The sequence below is a fragment of the Momordica charantia genome, assembly GCF_013281855.1.
Source record: "Momordica charantia cultivar OHB3-1 chromosome 1 unlocalized genomic scaffold, Mcharantia_2.0 BLBB01000001.1, whole genome shotgun sequence".
NCBI lineage: Eukaryota > Viridiplantae > Streptophyta > Magnoliopsida > Cucurbitales > Cucurbitaceae > Momordica > Momordica charantia.
In genome coordinates this window covers 23,641,526-23,662,898 of record NW_028275157.1, presented here as the reverse complement: position 1 = coordinate 23,662,898, position 21,373 = coordinate 23,641,526, and the positions used below count along the sequence as shown (strand labels likewise).

At 35.9% G+C, this 21,373-nt stretch overlaps 3 protein-coding genes across 3 annotated transcripts; all 3 read right to left on the bottom strand.

Annotated features, from left to right (window-relative positions):
* Nucleotides 1-58: 58 nt before the first annotated feature.
* On the bottom strand, nt 59-4,723 carry LOC111015789 (nucleoporin protein Ndc1-Nup protein). The gene is made up of 4 exons (XM_022290943.2): nt 3,907-4,723; nt 2,760-2,984; nt 1,059-1,439; nt 59-797 (listed from the first exon to the last, which is right to left on the bottom strand). Exons 1-4 carry the CDS (start codon nt 4,495-4,497, stop codon nt 333-335), a joined length of 1,662 nt encoding a protein of 553 aa, XP_022146635.1. The 5' UTR covers nt 4,498-4,723; the 3' UTR covers nt 59-332.
* Nucleotides 4,724-5,952: 1,229 nt separating this feature from the next.
* ERD4 (Early-responsive to dehydration stress protein (ERD4)) lies at nt 5,953-9,920 on the bottom strand. Its single transcript, XM_022290847.2, has 6 exons — nt 9,298-9,920; nt 9,013-9,167; nt 8,602-8,877; nt 7,138-7,982; nt 6,676-6,931; nt 5,953-6,589 (listed from the first exon to the last, which is right to left on the bottom strand). Exons 1-6 carry the CDS (start codon nt 9,563-9,565, stop codon nt 6,212-6,214), a joined length of 2,178 nt encoding a protein of 725 aa, XP_022146539.1. The 5' UTR covers nt 9,566-9,920; the 3' UTR covers nt 5,953-6,211.
* A 4,154-nt stretch (nt 9,921-14,074) lies between these two features.
* Nucleotides 14,075-20,541, bottom strand: LOC111015786 (Galactosyltransferase family protein). The gene is made up of 7 exons (XM_022290940.2): nt 18,941-20,541; nt 17,787-18,019; nt 17,337-17,627; nt 15,467-15,595; nt 15,204-15,377; nt 14,550-14,657; nt 14,075-14,467 (listed from the first exon to the last, which is right to left on the bottom strand). Exons 1-7 carry the CDS (start codon nt 19,842-19,844, stop codon nt 14,258-14,260), a joined length of 2,049 nt encoding a protein of 682 aa, XP_022146632.1. The 5' UTR covers nt 19,845-20,541; the 3' UTR covers nt 14,075-14,257.
* Nucleotides 20,542-21,373: the final 832 nt, after the last annotated feature.

Here is a 21,373-nt window from a genome sequence, read left to right as displayed (position 1 = left end):
CAAAAATCAATTATCCTCTAAAAGAAAGCAATTTATGTTGGAAAATGAAACTCCAGAAGATCTGAAAATTCAAGTGTTATCAGGAAGACAAAGATTCAACTAAAAAGTTGGTGTTTCTGTTCCAGAAAGAGACTAAAATATTGGTGTTTATAAAGGCAATGTATTGCAAACTTACCAACTTAGTTTGTGAACTTCATCAATCTAACTAACTCTTCATATTCCAACTGTAACTATTTAGAAACAAAGACAACAAAACTGCCTAACAGGTGGTTCGGTATAATTCGCTGAACGACGGCGGAGACGGGCAAAATGAATCTGCCATTATCAGATAACTAAGCTTGAAAATCCAAGAAAATATGCAATTTCTGCAGAAGCAACTCGCGAGTACCGAAGGCGGGCTTTTCGCCCGTGATCCAATCTTTCTCAAGAACACCAGACTTGGCGCTACTCAGCATCTCGTTATGGAATGCAGAAACAATGAGATAGATCGAGGCCCTCAACACGTCTGCGATCGCATACACCTTTGAATGCAATGGACCGCTTTTCTTTTTACCAACTGAAGCGTCTACTCTCCTGATGCTGGATGTCGCCCATTTGATACTAGCCGGGCCGAGTAAGTCGTGTGGGGATTGTATATTAGTCTTCTTCCCCATCAACACTTCAACAGCAAGCAGGCAAGACAAGAGTGTTGACATAACAGAAGCATTACTACCAGAGAGTTGGGCAACCCCAAATCTATCTTCCGAATGTGAGCGTGCAGTTAACGTAGAAACCGTTCGGGCACACCATGCATACAACTGCAGAATTTAGCGAGAATGATCAGTCATATTCAATAACCACGCCAATGCCAAAGAATGCAAGTGAAAGCAAAATAACGACAATAAGAACAGAAACAGAATGGTGATACTCTCAGACATTGGTCAGGCTTAAGAATTTGAAAGTAAATACATTACATGTTTATGAGTCTGTTATTCTTAAAAAGATTCCCCTAGAAAAGCTAAAACAAGCAATGAAGAGAATAGTTACTGCCCACAACCCGAATTAAAATATATCCTTACCTGAAAGTTTTTCAGAGTTTCCAATTGTTTTACGTCGAAGTGAGAGTCTTTTGGCGGTAATAACTGTTTGGATAGTTGGGAGGTGATGTCCGCAGAACCGTCCAAACCTTCACCTAAGTTCAATGCAAATTGCTCCAGAGGCTTCAAGGATATGGATATAACTCTCTTATATGTTTCCCCGCTTTCTTCGAAAAAAGCAGCTCTCCTCCATATATCCACGTTATTCTCGCAAACCATACAGAGATCAAGAAATGCAAGATATTGCAAAAGAGACCCCGAATTGCTGTCCTCCAAAGCTGCAAAGAGGTACTCGCTAGGATTTGTTTCTGCAGCTGCAGATCCCTTTGGAGGTGCAAAAGCAAATCTCTTGGTATGTAGGACCTAAATTGCCAAATCCAAAAAAAGAAAAAAAAAAAAAAGGCCTGTCATACCAATGTTCTGTTAAAAACTGGTAACTAACCATACTTAATGGTAGAACAAAATGGATTATATCCATGGAGTGTAGTAAGATCTGTTTAAACATCTCTATCAAAAAGTTACTGAACAAAATCGATTGTTCTTTAAGATAGTGACTCAGACTGGAGTGGAGTATCTAGCCCGTTGTGATAATGTCATCTAAACCAAACCTCTCCATTTCCTATTAAGATGGATGAAATCTCTTTAATCTATGTGCCATGCTGTCTTTTTTGCAACAAAAGACCCTTTGTAGAATTTAAAACAAGACGGTAAACGTCACAGAGTTGCAAGTAAATGCTTCTATAATCTATAGCCTCTTAAAGATCCAAAAACTCTACTTAAGCCAGTATGGAGTTGAGTGATGTTTGTCTTATAATTAAGTCTACCAGATGACCAAGGAGGGGAAAGAACTCATCAAACTCACAGAGTCGGCATATATCTGCTGCGAGCCAAAAATACTCAACAAAATGTTCTCATTGTGTAAATCGCAGTCATAATCCAGAAAATTTGGAGTTAGTTCATTTGAAGTCTCAATGTGTCATCATGGAATGCCTGAATTGCCATGGAGGTTACATGAAGTGGGGGCATCAGTGTACAGTTTTCCCCATTCGAGATCAATCATGAAGGGAAAAAAAGCAATATAGATAAAAGGTTTAATACATTAAATCAATATTATGAAATTTGTGAAAAGAAATTCCTAAAAACCAAAGGGGACTACAAAATGTCTCAATTAATGACATTGATAAGAAAAGGGTAGGTAATGAAAATCCAAGGGACATCAAAGCGGCGATCTATTGGTAAGGATTGTTGCAACACCTACACAGTTTTGAGGAAATATTTTACCGACCACTTAATTAAGAGTATGCATGATAAAGATACATTATTTAAGCAACAGATCTTAATTTGGCAATCAGTTTCTTAGGTTACTCTAGTTGTAATGGTTCTCCAAGAGATTGTAAAACATAAAATTGGCAACAAAATAAAGTATGAGATTATGATGCCGTAAACATAGGGGAAATCTTCCAGTAGTACAGGATTAGGTACTTCCTTTGTTCACACTATATTTTTGCCTTTATAAATAATTCTTTAATATTTGTGGACCTTACATCATTTTTAATATGATACTTACATGGCAAGTAGTGAATGGAACGAGTATCTATACCCCGTAGTAAGTGAAAGTTTTCCTAAACATAATTGCTATCGAGTATCAAAAGCTAAAACACAATATATGAGCAATGAACTAACCCGATGTAAGTGGTGAGTCAATTCCCAAGAAAGAAATACTGCAAAACTTCCAATGAAAACAATAGCCTGGTTAGCGACAAACTTCCTGACTGTAACATTTCTCTTAAATTGATCTGGCAGAAGCACCATTAATACTGCTGAAAATATGAAAGCTGCAGCAGAAAGTTTGGAAGCCAATGTGGTAGCTGAGGGAAGACCCATCTTGAAGCTAAAAAAGGGGGGACGCTGTGGATAAAAGCACTTGGAATCAATGAACAGGAAACTTAATAGTTCTACATTGAAATGTGCATGAACACAAATATCATAGATAGCCTGTGAAGGGAATATAGTATCTTAAACTTCTACCGAACTAAAGCACGTCAAAAGAGAACAACACTATGCTTCCACACCGTAATAGTACACGGTAAGTCAATGATTACATGGAGAAATTTCAAAATGAGCAAATAAGCATAATTGTGGCAATTAACAAACAACAACAGACATCTAGCATCAGTCTCTAACTAATTCAGAAATAAACCACTATAACAAATATTACAAGACAGATTACATAACCGTGTCATCTGGAGAGGATACAGAACCATGAATGATTACACAGTATATAAAGGAAACACATATACAGATAAACCTAGATTGTTTGTGGCTAAACCAAAAAGTATCCTCCAAAAATTAACCACAAATGATGCCCAAAGAAGTAGTAAGGTGCCCTGCACTCAAAATCTCCAAACTGAGCTGGGGTTCCCTCTCCAAGTACTTCAAACTCCCAATAGAAAATATAAATATATAAATAGCTAACATTTAGTTTAACAATCAAGATATATGCAGCATCGCCATTATATTTAACAACGAAATCCCAAGTAAGTTTCGAACATATACAAATTCAATGCTTTTTTATATCATTCAAGCCCTAATATTTCAAATAGACAATCAGAATTCCATTTACCAACTCAGAAAAGACCCTTAACAACACCATTTTGATGGGTTCAGATATCCATATGTCCTTACTCGAAACCAGCCGATTGAAACATAATTATTCATCCTATCTTTTCACGTCTTACTCCTCTAGCGTATAAACAAAAGATAAACCATAGAAATACAGGAGTTGAAAATGATGCTGATGGAAATTACAAAGTGAGGACCAAAAAGTAACCTGAATGATTGGGAACGTTAGAACCCAACTTTTCTTGTAAACATAGAAAGAGCCATAAATCAGACCCATCGAAAGACCCGTAAGCCACGCACTTCTGAGACCGTCTGATTTCCCCCAACATATAGAAACCGCCGCCAAGGAACCCGAAACCGCAGTTGCCAGTACAAACAGAACTAAATACAACGAAACCGTCGCCCGACGGCGAAAATCCTTCGAAGCGGACGCCGATGAGGCGGTGCCGCCGCCTGCAAGTACAAGAAAGCGAACGAGCCCAAAAGCGAGCTCAAGTGGCGCGGCAGGACGCTCGAGCTGGGGAGAAGCAAGGAGGGAGAGCGAAGAAGAAAAGAGGAGCTGAGAGAGATGAAATGTAAGAAAAGTAAGGAACCCAGCGAGCAATGAAGCAAAAGGGCCTGATGGGTTCCTACTCCCACTTGAGGAATTGCTACCAGAAACGGAAGAAATGGCTGAAACGAAGATTTTGAAGAGGAAGAAGACGAAGGTGGAAGGAATGGACTGCCAAATAAGGAAACCCAGAAAGCGATTCTTGACAACCATGTCCGGTGGTACGAAGAACTGAGAAGACGAAGGCATTTTTCAGTGTATGCAAAATCAAAATCGATGGAGGCCGCGATCGCCGCTCTTGAGAGTGGCGATTAATCAACTGGGTTTGCTTCAAAGAATCGCAGCGAGCTCTTCGTTAGGAGTTGGGAGCGGGTTTAGTCGGCTGCTTCGAAGGCGATTTCAATTTCCATCTCTCAAGTCTCAAATTCAATTGTAGCGCACAACAAATTACAAAGACAAGTTCCTTTTAGGGGGGAAACGTTAATTATTATGTAGCAATCGCAACTCATTTTCCTTTTCATATTCTTTTGTTTTGAAAATTCTCTCTCTCTCTCTTTTTTTTTTTTTGCTATGTCATGAACTACCAAATTTGAACATTTTTTCTTAGTTTTGTTGTTTTTTTAGTAATGTGATGTGAGTTAGCGTTGATTTGAGATATATACCAATTACTTTGTATTTATATTTCTTTTTCTATTCCTACTGTGTTTCTACGTTACTTCTTAGAATTTCAAATATTTTATTTTAAATAATTTAACATTTATATTTTAAATTATTTATTACAGCATGCAAGGTGAGTATTTAAACTTATATCATTTCGGTCGATATATATATATATATACACATTAGATGTGTTCATGTTGGTCTATTTTATTTAGTATCTTTAGATACGTTTGTAAATATTAGTTAAATTATAATTTTTAATTTATAAATTTTGTGAACATTGATAACTGTATCTTGATTGTGTTTCATCCCCTCTAACCCTAAACTTTCAAAGTTGTGTAGGTTTTGATTTTGAGGAGTAACAAGTTTAACTTTAAATTTTCTCTGTCCCTAAATTTTACAAGTTAATACTTAATAGGTCAATGACTTATTTTGACATAAAATTATCATTTATGACTTTAGGGTGAATTTGGTATATCCCTAATTTAATCATTTCAAAAGTTTTTAATTTTTTTTTTTATTTTTAAACACTCTTTATGAGATAGTTTTATTTTAAATACTTGAATAATGGTTGCGTTTTCTTCAACGGTGTGTTTGGGTGACCAAAATCATTTTTGTTATTATCAAAATCAATTTCCTTCCTCATATTTGAGAAATTAAAAAATTTGATTTTAAGAAAGCTTAAAATCACTCTAAATTGATTTTTAAGGTATCATGTAGATGATGATTTTGGAAAATCACTTAAAATCTACCATCACTGTCAGACACACCATAATTGTATTACATCTAAAAGTAGTGATTCTCCATCAATCGCTTTTTAGATAATCAACTTTATTTCGTTATTACAAAAATAATTTTTATTTGTTACCGAACAATCTGATTTTGAAAAAATAATATTTTTAGCCCTCCAAGATTACTTAGGAAGTTAACCCAAAAATATTCTTGCAAATTAAGCAAGTGACCATTTGAAAATTCCTACATGATAAGGACTTTTATGATGAGTTAGAAGAAAGTAACTCAAATAAAACAATACACATTCAAAACTTGAAAGAAGGAAATAACACTATTTCAATTTCATTAATTACTTACACAAGACATTGAAGAATTTCCATTCTTGAACACACATCACTTGCCTATCTCTAATGGCTATTGAAACTAACAAATCAAGTGGAAGACCCATAAACACAAAGTGAGGTATTCATTAATCACAACCTGAGCTTCTTGATCCCTAATGCAAGTTACCCTATCAACATATTTTCACCTAATGCAACGACGAACAAAGCGATAACTGCGTAAACTTGTACTAGACAAATGATCCCGTTCTCGAAACATGAGACCTTGCATCTTCGAATAGATCTTCCTCGGCCTTCTCGGAGCTCAAACTTGGTGGGATGAAAGATCTGAATACTTGTTCCATGTTGGGAACCTCCTTCAGCTCGTTACGAGCAACTTCGAGAGCTGTATTGGCGAAGGATCGATAGAATTTCTTATGACAAAGGTAGGAATATATCAGGGAAATTATGGGAAGCGGAATTAGGATTGGAGCATATAAGAATTTCTTCACCCCGAAGAAACCGAACATGGTAAGTTGGTATAGTAAGAGAGCCGCTATTATACGATTGAATATATGAGGCCACATTCTTCCATATGTCTCATAGGAAGGAACATAAACTTTGAGGGCCTGTAAAATCAGGTCAAACATCAACACAATACCAAAAGAATGACCTCAGAAACAACACAAGGCACGAAATCGACTCAAGATGTTACCTGATTCCGAAGAATAAGCCATCCAAGACCGAAATATATGACACCAAACGGGACGATCAGAGGCGTTATAATGGAGTAGCAGAGGACTATGGTAAAAATAAGCATGTCACCAGGAACTCTAGTGCCATAACCAAGATCTCCAGGAGCCCAGGCATCTTTCACCTCAGCCTCAGATTTGCAAAGGAATTTCTTCTTCAAATGGAATATGATAAGAGGAACTATCCTAGATAGTTCAAGACCATAACCGACGAAGAACCTAACACACGCAACCGTAATCAGTTCGCCAAATTAAGATTCTTAATACATGCATTAGAAATTTTATAACTACTAATAATATCAACATGATTATGCATACATAAAGAACCATTTTGGAAAAAGTAATAAACTGTTCTCAAACGAGAAAGTATCAGATATCGTTAAACCGAACAACAAGAGAGAAGGGTCTTAAAACAGGAAGCTTACTTGAGAGCCACAAAGGTGAGAAAGAAAGTTGCACTGCCTGGGAGGCTACTTGCTAACAAGGGAATAAGAGAGTTTGGATCCTTCTGGATGCTCTTGAATGTTCTGAACAGTGTACCACTCAAAGTAACTCCAAGGAAAACATTCAACACTGAGAAATAGAAATATTTCCCAGAAGCAGCCCTCACCGCGTGTCCCTCCGAAGGAATTCCCTCAGCTTTGGATAGAAAGAGTAGCAACTTGGGCAGCATAGCTAAGAAGATAATCAAAGCTATTTGAGGTAAGTAAGCTGCCAAAACCACCTTGACTGCATTTATCTCCAAAACCGGCTTCAAAAACGGCAGAAGTTTCATCATGTTGTCGAGCGTCGTAAAAGCAGAAATGATACCAATTGGAATCATGTAAAAGAAGATGATCAATGCCACGATGACATACACAACATACTGTCTAACTTGCCTCTGGATAAAATTTATGTAAAGATTAGGCCAGAGAACCTGGTGGGGTTCAGGAGCTGCCAGAGCAGTCCATTTATCAACGATTTGTGCATGCAAGTTTTGAGCTGCAGAAGCTGCGGTGACCCGGTTATTGAAGAAGACTAAAGCAGCATTCTTCTGCTTCTGCCTGAGTGTAGCCTTTTGTTCGGATTCCAATTTTGGGACTAGCTCATTGATCTTCTCGGAATAGAATTCTATGCTGTCAACTTTTTCACCAATGAGACCGAGGAAGCCGGTTTTATGTGTTGGTCTTACTCCTTCTGGCTTGGCTTCGGTTTTCGAAGACGCAAAGACTGCTTCGGACCGTTCAAGCTTCTTCTTGTATCCTTCCAACTCCTCATACAACTTATTGACCTGCTTGACATTTGAACATCAACAAGATGGCACATAGAAATTAAATGTGGAAGAAGAACTCAAAACCATCACTCATACAGAGTCAAATATGATCTCATCTGTTGCTCTTTTCTTTAAATGTGTTGAATACAATTCACATCTATCCTAAATATCCTAAAAGAGAAAGGTTTCAACCAGAAAAACCACACATTATGAGTCAAAATACAAGTTTGGATCACAATATTGCATGATATCAAGCAAAACATAGAGAAATGAAAGCAGAGTCACAAGCAACCCTGAGAAAATGAATGACAAAGGTTCAAATAATGTGGAAGAACTCAAAACTATTACTCGCACAAGCAAATATGATATTTATTTATTGCTCTTTTCCTTAAATGTGTTGAATACAATTCACATCTTATCTCAAATATCCTAAATAGAAATATTTCAACCCGAAAAAACGGCACATCAATTGAGGTAAATACAACAATAAGCTCCATTCAAAGTAACAAGTTCAGATCAGAATGTTGCACAATATCGAGGGGAAGTAAGACAAATGGAGAAACTGACATACTAGAGTCACAAGCAATCCCTGAGATAATGAATGAGAGAGGTCCAAAAAGTAAACTGTTGAACGCACCTCTTTGTTGTCTGTGACGATCATCGACCGATAAAATGTATCGGGATAGATATTCCTAAAGAAAGAATCGATCTGTTCCTTTCTAGTTTGACCTTCAGGAACTGGAGGGATATCTCTAACAATAATAGCAAATTGTTCAGCCTTTATTTCTGGAGACATTAGAGCTTCAGCTCTCAGAGTTGAAACATGATTGTAAGCTTTCCATGTCAGGTAATATGCCACAATGGAAACCCAGTATGCGGCCAGTAAGAAGGCCCACAGCCGATCACTCCCCAGCTGCATATAAAAAACAAGTCAAAACTCAAATTTCAGAACCAAATCAACACAAAGGCCAAGCCAGCAATTCTAGTTTTCTGAAAAATTAGAACCCCAAACAAAATCGTTATCAAACAGAACATGGGTGTTGCTTACATTAACATTTCCGATGGATAAGTTATCAAGTTCACTGAAAGTCCCAGCACTCAGGGTGCTGTTTTTTGCAGCATTCTTAATACCATCATCAGTAACAGCAACTGGAATAAGAACTGGCAGCAGAATAACGGCAGACAACACAAAAATCCCCAGCACTGAAACATTTCAAAATTCGAGAAAGGAATGAGAAACAGGGCAGCAATAGAAAAAGAAAAAAAAAAACTCCCAAAAAGGCATGGTTGAAGTTGAAACTGAAACATTCCAGAAAGAAAGAAAAAAACAAACCAGTGGCCATAAACACAAAGTAGACGGCAGTATCAACCCCTGACATAGAAATCACATCCTGCTCAGAAGTTGACAGAGCTTCCTGAATCCAGGCAAAGGGGCTCCGGGTCGTGGACCCGCCGGTCGGATCCAAGCCCTTGAGGATCCGATTCGGGTAATAAACGACATGGTTGGCAGGTTTAGCAGAAAGCCAGGCGAAAACCACCATCAGAACCAGAAATATCACAAACGACGTCGCTAAAGACGTCAAAAACGAATTGAAATCCATCTGGGTGTTGCTCTAAAAGCCCAATTTCTTCACTCCGGCGCCGATCTAAGAATGTAGAAGAGGGGGGGGCAAGTGAAGTGGGTTTTATGGGGTGAGTTTCCCTTTGGGTCCGTTTCTTTTTTGGGTCATTCAAAGAGGGAAAAAGTAACCGTTGGAAAACGGTGGTTGGGTGGGATAATTATAACGAATGGATGAAGAAAATGCCATGGCCATAGAGGAAGAGTGAGCTTAAATATCTGATTATGGGTGGGGATGAATTGGAATGAATTTGGATGATTTTGAAGTTAGCTGGATGTGGGGTTGGCTCCGCGTTTCATCGTTTTCTTTCTGTGCTTTGAATGCAGAGGGGGGAGAGAGAGAGAGAGAGAGAGAGAGAGAGAGAGCGACTGGACTGAAGAAGCGGATAAGAGGGAAAATGGTGGACGAAGCGAAGACCATGAGACAGGGAAGGCTTAAATGACGGAAAAGGCCTTCTTCTTCTTCTCTCTCTCCACATGGAATCGGGTGCTTTTGATGGCTATAAAATTTCTTTTAATATTATCGTTTTCTTATTTAGATAAAAAAGAAAATCGGAATTACAAAATGAAAATGTGAAAAATATTTAAACATTTTGATTACCCAACTCATCATTAGTGGATTAAAACATATATTTTCGATCCATCTTTATATATTGTTGTACTAAAAAAATAAAAAATATAAATTAATTCATCTAATTTATAAGTTAAATATTGAATATATAAATTCGAAACAATTTTTTTGAGTTCAACAATGACGGAGATGTGAGATAGAATTAAAGATTGAATTGAAAATTTTATTGTAACATTTTATATATGATCTTTTATTTCTAAAAAATTTAGGAAAACTAGAGAATAACTATAGAATATTCAAATATTTTACTTAATTTGTTGAGTTGAGACAAACTAAGGGTTATAATCGACTTTTAAGATTGTAATAAGTGTTTTAAAAATAATTGATACATGAATTTGAATCTTCCATCTATAGGAAAATTGACTATCATCCAAATTGTTAACGCTTGGTTTTTATTTGGGAGTTACTATATTTATATTTAAAAATCCAAAAAAGAAAAAAAATTTTGAATGTATTGATTAATCTCTGGATTTTTTAGAGTTGCCCGCCAAGTCTTCTTTTTTTTTTTTACAAGTTTTTTAGGGCCCACCTTGTTTCATAAGAGATATTTAAATTATTCCAATGAAAGTATGTTAACAAAAAAATGGTATATCCCATCCAATATTTAAAGCCATCAAATTGATTGCCTAAAGTTTGGAATATGCACTTTCGTTTATGTAAATCCCTTATTCTTCTTTTAGAGAATGGTTCGTTAGGTTTCCTCATTTGGTAGTCTTTCCTTCCTTCATGGGAGGAAAGATATATCCTTCATCCAAATTTTTGCTTTTAAATTAATATATTATATAATTAGGACATATTTAATTTCACCGTAATTTCAATTTTATTTCAACTCAACTTTGTTAACTTCAACATAACTCAACTCAACTGATTTAGATATATATCATCGATCAAAATATTCGAAGCGTGACGTCCGAGTCGAGAGGAGGGGTACATGAATGAATCAGTACCACATCCGGATAAGAGGGATTATGGACAATTAGGTGCCGAATCTAGATTCCAAATACAAATATAACTCAATTGATTAAGGTACCTCTATCTAACCAAAATGTCCCACATGTAGTAATAAAAAAAATACTTATAATTGCAGCTACACATTAATTGCTTCACATGTATGATTAACATGGAACAATTATTCAATTAAAAAGAAAACATGAAATAATTATTGAATATATAACGTTCGGTAGAATTTAATAGTCATTAAAAAAGTATTCAAAGATTTTTGTACCGTTTATCTCTTTTTCCTTTTTTTTTTTTGAAATTTATTCTCTGGTTAACGATTTCTGTTATTAGAAAAAATCGCTAAAAGGGCATTTTAGTCGTTTCCAAGCTAATATCATAAATTATCCGTGACTGCAGACAAAATCTTAGAGGTACATCGACCAACAAACACCACGCGAGCGTACCCATCGCTACAGTAGCACGCGCCACCTCAACTTGCCACGTGTACACAAATAAACATCCCTAGCGTCCAGTCCAGGGAGCGAGTATCAATAATTTGTACTCGCAGAGAGAGAGAAGCTTTTGTTAGCGAGTGGTCCCGACAGAATATAACGACGCGCGTTCAACAGCGGTAACGGCCGCGTAGAAACCGTTTTTTGTCCCAATGGAGGGCGTGTGTGACACGCGCCAGAGCTGCCGACAGAGGACGGACGGACGGAAGGCGAATTTGGACCGTTTGTAGGTAGAAAAGACGGGAGTGGGACCCACAGAAAAATGTTGCCTTTTATTTTCGTCTTTCGATTACGCGTCCGGACGACGCAAGTGCCAGCGGGGCAGACGGGTGTCGTGTCGGCAACGACTGACGGAGGAAGCAAGTTGGTAACTGACACGTGGACATAGTCACTGTCACGTGCGGATGAATTTTTTTAATTCCACACCTCTCTAACTTTGATTTTTGTTCATTTTTACCAATAAATTTAGTGAGTTTTATAAAATAAAATAAATTTAGTGAGTGAAGTATTATGTTAAAATTTGTTATCAAAATAAATCAAATAAAAATAAAAGTCAAGAATAAAAATTAAGAGATCAAAATAATTATTTCTAAAAGATATAAAGATCAAAGTAGGATTACTAAAATGAATAAAAATTTAAAATATAGAGATTAACAGTAACATTTTGAAAATATAAATATTAAAATGGAGTTGGATAAAAAATAAAAATAACATTGAATAATTAATAGAAATAAATAAACGGAAGCATAATTCAACGACATTTAATTAAGAATTTTTTAAAATTAAACATATGGGACCCGGAGTGCAAAGAGCCAATGGAGTTGTATGAATTTTGGACTCCACAAACTTCAAAACTAAGCTTCACACCTTTCAAAAAAGAAAAAAAAACCTAAGCTTCACTACCCCCAAAAATAATAATAATAAAGTTAAGGAATCATTTACTTATTTTATTATTAATTTTTTTTGGCAAATTACAATTTTATTGAATTTAACGTTTTATCTATTGATTAAAAATGATAAAACAATATTTTTATTTATATTTTGAGGTAAATTAGAAACAATAATAAGAAACAAGGAATTTATTTTTGTTGTTTCCAAATTATTATACAAGTTTAAAAATGTTTCTAAAAAAATGAGAAATAAGAAATATGTAATTATCAAATACTTTAATATTTTTAATAAAATTGGTAACGAGATGTTACCAAATCTAATTAACTTATTTCATCTCATTCGCAAACTAATGGTAAACGAAATTCTTATTTTGCTTGGAAGATTATCCTTGAAGTTAAGGAGAAACTTCCTCTTTAATATCGGGATCGAACTCATAACTTATTGATTGAAGATATATGCTAATTAATAATTACCATTCACCGACATTTGTTTTGGCAACGTGTTTTTTCTTTTATCAAAATTGAATGGCATTATCATTATTAGAACATGTTATTAATAATCTATATGATTAACATATAGAATTATAACATTTTGCCTTGATTCATCATAGAATCTTCAAAATAAAAAAGAAAATGTATTGATGAGCATGTTGTCTAAGGAAAAAAAGATGTATTGATGAGTTGGTGGCCTTCAGCTTTAAGTAGGGACGAGCTCGGGACATGTGTTCCATTTCCATAACCTTGGGTTGAAAAACATATCTATGTTTCTTTTATTCCTCGTTCTATTTTTTTTTTCAAAACATTTCCAGATGTGTGTTTAATAAATAATAAAATCAGGTTTCTTATTTATTCTTACTGTAGTATCATTTTATTATTCTTGACTTATAAAATTTATGAAGAGACAATGAATGAAGAATTGTATAATATTTAAGGTGTCACTACATACTTATTCAATATACGTTTTTTTCCGTAATATAACTTAAATTCTTATATATAACACCTATACAAGTTTTGTGTTAAAATGCAACTTTATTTCAAGAAAAAAAAAACAGAGAGAATAGCTTTTTAAAGCAATTTTCAAATAATAACTCAAGTTTAAAAATTTGAAGCAAGAACATCCAATGCTGTCAATAAATTATTTATCTCATGCATAAAACCTGATAGTGTATATGTTATCAATGTTTGAAGTAATTTTTTTTATACCAGATATATTTGGTACCATACTACACAGGGAATATCATACTTTCGGTCCCTAGACTTTGAAAACTAACGCATCAATCACGAAGTTTGATAAGTGGTTCGATTTGATCATTCAACTTATTCTAAAACTATTTTATAAAGCTTGAGTGTTCAATATCGAACCAAAGCGAATCCTAAATAATTCTCAGTAAATTATTTAGATATCTCACTGCAACCCATTGTCCCAAACTAAAAATATATCATACTTATGGCTGTGGGTTTAAGATATTCTCATACTAGGGTGAAACCCATTAATAATATCCAAGGCCACAAGTAACAAATGTAGGAATCAAGCTACTTCATATCAAAATGCTCATTCCACAGCATAATATATACAAGGAAAACTGATGTTGGTGGAACAAAAAATTAACAATTATAATGCATCATAGTTTAAATTCATGACACCTACACTGAATAATAATAAACACAGGTAGAAATACAGTGGGAAAAATTGTGGAAAATCGTCACCTGAAGTTGCAACAGTGAGCGTGACCCTGCCCCAGCTTATCCCACAGACAGATTATCTGCCTTGGAGATTGATAATGTGCCGTAAAATAGTCCTCCATACACCCATACTGGCAGAATTTCCAGTTGTGAGAGTACTGGACCGCGGCCACGGTACCGTTGAACTGCTCAACCCACATTCCCATGCTCACATCCTCCATCTTGAATATCTGCCAGACCAAAACAACCCATTCAGTGCACAAAAAAGGTGCAGACAAAGAAACAGACAATAAGGTTCGTCTTCGAACTGACCCTCAGGCTCCTGTTTTCATGTTGGGAGACAATGTATTTAGCAATGTCACTAGAAATGATATATCCTGGCCCATTGGCATATGGAGGATACACTTCTTCTGGCCATTCCTGTTATTATACATGAGAATAAATCATTAGCATAATAAAGGAGGATACAAAAAGACGGTTGAAAGCTTTTTGTTAAAAAGTTGAGAGAAAATGACAGGACACCAAGAATAAGTGTATATCGGAGGAAACGGGTCAGTCGAGGCGGTGTTTAGATTGTGAGTTAGATAAGTGGGCCCCACTTCGGTTTTTAAATGATGAGACATAGGAGTTAAAGAGACAAGAAGGAATGTTTAGAGAATGTAAGTGTTGGGGGGGGGGGGGGGGGGGGGGGGTTATGTTTTTATGAATTGGCATAATCAAGAGGAAGAGCTATCTGATCCTCCATAAGTTTATAGCTTCTTGTTGATAAATGATAATACTAAGTTCTTTCGATCAGATTGATGAAAAGTCATCCAATTATATTTTCAAGTAGCAACACTGTGCTAAACATGATCTGATTGATGAAAAGTTATCCAGAAAAACTGGTGGGCTAGCCTTTGTAACTCAAGGATGGCACCAAATGGAACAAGCACAGAATAGCCAAATTTTCGATGCCCACATATTTACCTCATAAGTGACTGCCCATTTTCCATGTCGGAGAGGGCGATGCAAGAGGTTGAGATTGCCCATGTATAGAGACTTCTTGGATGAAACACCGCTGATCTGTTTTAAAACAGTGTCCACCCTCACAAAGGTGTCATCATCACATTTCATAACATATGAAGCCGTCAAATTCACAGTCTGGAAGGAAAAAAGTGGACTTTATATTACGAAGTCCTATGAAAAATATCCAAATAATAATCAACAGAAGAAGTAAAATGCGAACTCACCCCAAACTCGCATATAGCAATAGTCTTGAGAACAACAAGCTCATAGCGATCCATGAAGGGCAGGATCACAATATCACCAAAGTATTCAGCTTCCTTCTTCAGCACAGCATTGACCTCCTTCCGTGGATTCTACATGTGTGAGTATACGTATAAGGAGCAATAAAAAATAACAATAACGAAAATAAGAACGAAATAACATGAATGAAAAATAAGATGACTATATGCTAAGTAATCCTGAGTGCCAAGGAGGATGGGACTTGGGAGAACTGCAACTGAGACATAATCTCCCATTAAAGTGTGAACCACTCGGCAAATGAATAAGATAGAATTATAACTACGTGCTACTTCTGAATTTAATGAGGATTTTCCCTTTGGAAAGTATTAGGTCATCTACAAACATATAGAAGTCATTTCTTAAAATCTAAATTCCCTTTGTTTGCCATATAGGATAGCAACCAAGAGAATGCTTCCATAACAAAGAAAAGATGCATGGCAAACATCTCTTCCCCAGGAAGAAAACCACTAAGTTCCCCATTAATGCTTCTACTTTTAATATCATAAGCCGCTGTCACCTTCTGGTCAACAAGAATGGCATTTCCACAAAGCTTCATTGTGCCATTGTGGGACTGTGAGGTTAAAATACAGCAAAGGTAAAGGATCATTCCTATTACTTGAGATTGCAAGGGTAGATGAGGTGTGGGTAGTATAGTAGTTACTGATGCTCCTTCATCCATTTGAGTGGCATATGAATCTTCCTAGGAAGCACTAACAAAAATATTTTTGACTATACGCACAGGCAACGAGTATTATAAACGTAAACCAACTCTATATCATGTGTGTAGATTGGGACAGTTATATTACATATCGAGATTAAAGGAATATCTGCCATAAGGGACTGGATTTAATCAATCTGTTCAAGGTTCAAATTCCTTCAACTTTAGAAGAGTTACTGTTCAAAGGGAACAGTTCTAGCAATCTCTTAAAGAGCCCAAATACAATGTTCTGGAGTACAAAACTTCTAAAACCATAAAATCATAAGCACCACTACAAAAAGGATATTGCAATAAAGTTTTTTTATAAAAACAAAAAGGATATTGCAATAAAAAATATAATTTCTGAGAATCAATGTTTTCAAAAATTTTATTTAATTAGATTTGGCTTCATAAACAGTCATTACACCTTATCTACTGAACTAGAATGAATTTGAAGCAAAACCAAAATAAAAATCAATTGGAATGAAATAAGAGAGACCTATAAGTGAATTGACATAGTGAATCACTCCAGGGGTACAAAAACATTATTGGTGAAGATGAAAGAAAATAACTCTATTTCCAGTAAGTAAACAAGTCTATAGCATATTACATATACAGGACAATAGGAGTTGGGAGAAATATAATTATAAATTAAATCGTTGCTTTAAATCTGCATCACAAAACTTGATGTCTAACCTTTTTTTACTTGACTTAGCTCCTTAAAAGTGATGTTAGTAAAGCTGTAGCATCCAACTCACAAGATTACAATACAACATTTAAGTCCACAAATGCTTCTTTTAAATGGAGAAGTTGGGCGGAAGAAGAGACCACAAATGCTTCTTTTAAAAAAAAGTTTATCAGTGTAACTAAACCTTGCGTGCTTTCTTATTGTTTTCCTTTTCATATGTAAACCTATTCCATTGTCAGGGGAACATAGCACATATAGCTTTTGTTTCCATCCAAAAAAAATATATTTCCAGGATAGATTTAAATAAAAAGTTATGAGATTCTTCATCATGTGGAGACATTAAAAAGACCAACAATTACAGAAACTACTATTCTTCTTTCTAATCTACTTTAATATATGTACCGTAAAAGGATGAATACAAGAGCCATACCAGTGCAACAAAGAAGCGAACAACTACATTTGATGCCTTGACAGCTGAAGATTGCATCCAAGTTTTCCTAACAGCCATTCGCTCCGCAAAGTGATTAGTGGCAGATAGAACACCAATAAAAAGACGAACAGAACTCTTAGGTAAAGGCTGAGATTTCCACTTCTCTGACATCTCAAGAACTCGTTGGGGAGAGAAGCTTGGATGAGTAGTAGGAAGAGATGTAGCATATGCGGAATGAATGTCCACGTCTCCTTTAACTGCTAATCCAGTTGCATCTTCAAGCGTAAACCCCTAAATGAAAGCCAAAAAAAGATACAAGAAAATTAATATTAACAAGATGGGAGAGAAAATCTGTACCAACTGCAACAGTAAGACAAACATCAACCACAAATGAATATTAATAGAAAGTGAAACAGCTATCTGCATCTTCCCCCTTCTTCAGATACTTACGAGGCGATAGGGAAAAGAAGTCAAGTGCCGACCACCAACATTAATATGGTATCCATCAACACCAGCCCGTAGTGTCAGGATAAACAATCTGCCCTCCATAAAAGGAAATGGCCAGGTTACTTCTGGCTTCTGCTCTCGCCCTATGAATCTCTTGAACCATGAGGTTGTTTTCGATTCTTTTGAGTCTATAATATCACTCCTCACCCATTTTTCACATCGACGATTTCCATCAACTGTCAAATTAAAAGAATCAAAGGGAGCAAAAAAATCAGATGGTATATGGCACTATAGCACAGCTTGAAGAATGAACAAAAGTGAGGAATTGGGGATAAAGGTGACTCGAAAATTAATTATAGAGAATCTGATAAACTTCCATCTACTCTACTATAGCAATATCAAAGCAGGACTAGAAAACTAACTTTGTATGTGATAAGGTAGAACAATTATTTAAAGGGGTTGAAATAACATGAGAAACAATTTTATATTGTTGGATGCATGAGAGATAAATTAAAAATTATTTTTTGGCCATGCATCTAATTGTTGGGAGGGGCTGCTACATTAAACAATTTTTCGAAGTGAGCATCATAATCATCATGTATAGATTCAAATTAACAGAAAATAATAAATCAATAAGAGATTGTACATTTTTACCTGCCAGCATGTATAGATTCAAATTAACAGTAAATAATAAATCAATAAGAGATTGTACATTTTTACATGCCATCGTGTATAGATTCAATTTCACATAAAAATAAATAAATCAATATGAGATTGTACATTTTTACCTCTTTCACCATATAGTGCCAAAATTAGGACTCCTGACTAGACTTCAACAAGGACAATAAATCCAGAAACCCAATGCACATTTGGACTATCAAGAAGGGGCTAACACTCTAACCAATAAGTAGATGACCAAAAAAAAATTAATCTTACTTGCTGAAAATATTCTCTTCTTTTAACATTACCAGCATCGTCTAAACCAAAATGAAACTATTTCTTCATTTGCTTGCTTCCGTTATCATCGAAAAGAACAATAACTTGTACAGTAATTTTACATTCTTGTGCACCCCCACCATTTTTGTGTGTCACGCAATGATGATTGAGGGCTAGTGAAAACACAAGAAATAAATAAGGCGAAGGGATGATAATCTCACCAAGCATTTCATCATCATTACTTGATGGCACACCATCACACCTTTGAGCCGTTCCCCACTGCATCCTATAACATGTATTATGTTCAATGACAGGCCGTTTACTCCAATCTCCTTTCAGTCGTGGATTCAGGTGAAGGATCTTTGGTGGATCCTCACCATCGACTGCTTTCAGCCCTTGCAATTCAACCATGAACTGTGAAACCATAACCATAGGATCAGCTCCCACCTTCAGAAGTTGGGGTACATACTCCTGGTGAGCATGATGGGGGGTTCCAATTATTGTAATCGATGAACCTGCAGCAAGTCCACAAGGAAGGAACATGATTCCATCTCCCTCCAACATCTTTTTCCCATCCGTAGATATCCATGAAGGACATGTCTCGGGCTTTCCCTCGAGTATAGAACTTTCTGCAGTCTCATCTAAACCAAATTTATCCACTTCTTCCCAAGCCTTCAAGCCTAATGTCCAAGCTTCATCTGCCAATTTCTCGAGCATAGAAAAGTCATTAGTATGGTTTTGATGACTCAAAATTTTACCAGTTATCCGACCGTATTTATGTTTAATTGGCTTGATGGGTCCGGACACATTATTCACATCTTCCAGTGGCTCCTTTTTAGGCGTCACCGGTGCTTCCCTGTTTTGGTTATCTTCCAATTTCCGATGAAACGTATCCTTGTAAACAGAACTCAACGATGCTCTGCTAAAATCCACACCTTCACTGTCCCCTCCGATTGTCCCATCCAACCCGACATTACTTTCATCCCCGCTCAACGTTGCAGCAATTTCCAAAAAACGCGGAAACTTGAATGATATGAAAACTAAATACAACACTCCAATTACGAGAAGAAGATGCGACAACCTGAGCCTCCGCGCACCCGGAGGTTCGGTTTTAAGCTTCTTCATCTACAAAAATACCTAACAACAGGTTCAAACGTACTATACAGCTATCATAAATTACGCATACCACCCATTCATCCGACCCACCGAGCCTTCAGCCTAGCTGCACATCCAACATTCGGACGCGGATCAACACGATGCAATATGCCAACCAAAATCTCATCTACGGCAAGGCCACGCACAGGACCGGAGATCGAATGAATGTGAAAGACAGCGTCTAGGAATCACGAAGATAACCAACACATTGCGATCGGAACCTCTGAAAAGTGCTGGAAATCCCCTAAATTCACCGGGATGCGTCGCCTCTTTAGGGGATTTCTCAGTCTTTCCGAATAAACCCTATATTTGGGAATGCGTATCAAGAGACAAAATATGAAGCCAATCGACAAGGGTGCGAACCACCAAGAAATCGCCGAAGATCAAGTAAATGGGGGAACAATCTGGGTCAAGGAACGTAACCAGAAGTCAGGATTGAAATATAAAAATGGAATGTCGCATGAAATCACCAAGAAATCGGAAAAGACCGAGAGCGAATGGAATCCGTGATATTAGATTATGATTTGAAAATAAGAACAACTTCCAAAAGGATTGATATGCAAAACAGAACAACTTCCACTAAACTTGTGGTTGGTAGGCTACAATTCGAATTTTTGACAAAAATTACATCTTTCTTCTTCGGTCTTCCCACCCTAGCAAATTATTTTGGTTTTCAACCGTCTATCCACTTTTTCTGTGTTGGTATTGGTCCAATTTTATATTTTTATATTTTATTCTTCCCATTTTAATATTTTCCAAATTTCTATCTTTATAGCTAATATATAATTTTATAAACGAGAGGAATAAATGACATGACATGTGTCTACCTATAGATTCGAATATTTGTATTATCTGTCGAACTATGTTTTAAGTTTCAACGATATAATTATGATTGTTACATATACGCAGGATCGGATAATTTATTGGTCATCCGTCGGTACTTGTGGATTTAAAGGTACGAGAAGAGGGACATCATTTGCTGCTCAAATCGCAACAAGAAACGCTATTCGAGTTGTAGTGAGTCAGGGTATACTACAAGCAGAAGTCATGGTAAAAGACTTAGATATATAAAGAGATGTAGCATTAAGAGCTATTTATAGAAGCGATGTACTCTTAAGTTTCATACGAGATGTAACCTTATGCCACGTAATGGTCGTAGACTCCGTAAAAAACGACGTTTGTAAAATAAACATTGAATAGAAAATTCAAGAGAAATAAAAAAAAATGATTTGATCAATAAAATAATATTATGGTTCAACAAAAATAAGAATATTTGTAAATATTATGGTCCAACGCCATGTAGATAAATTCGCAACTAATATTTGAGCAATTTTTCAATCTTAATCCGTCTGTAGAATTTTAAAGATTCAAATCCTATCTTCAATTTTTTATAACTTTGATTTATGTTATTACTTCAAAACGTCCGCTTTAGTCTCTATTACTTTTAAAATTTGACCAAATTAGACATTATTTACAAATTATAACACAAATTGTATACA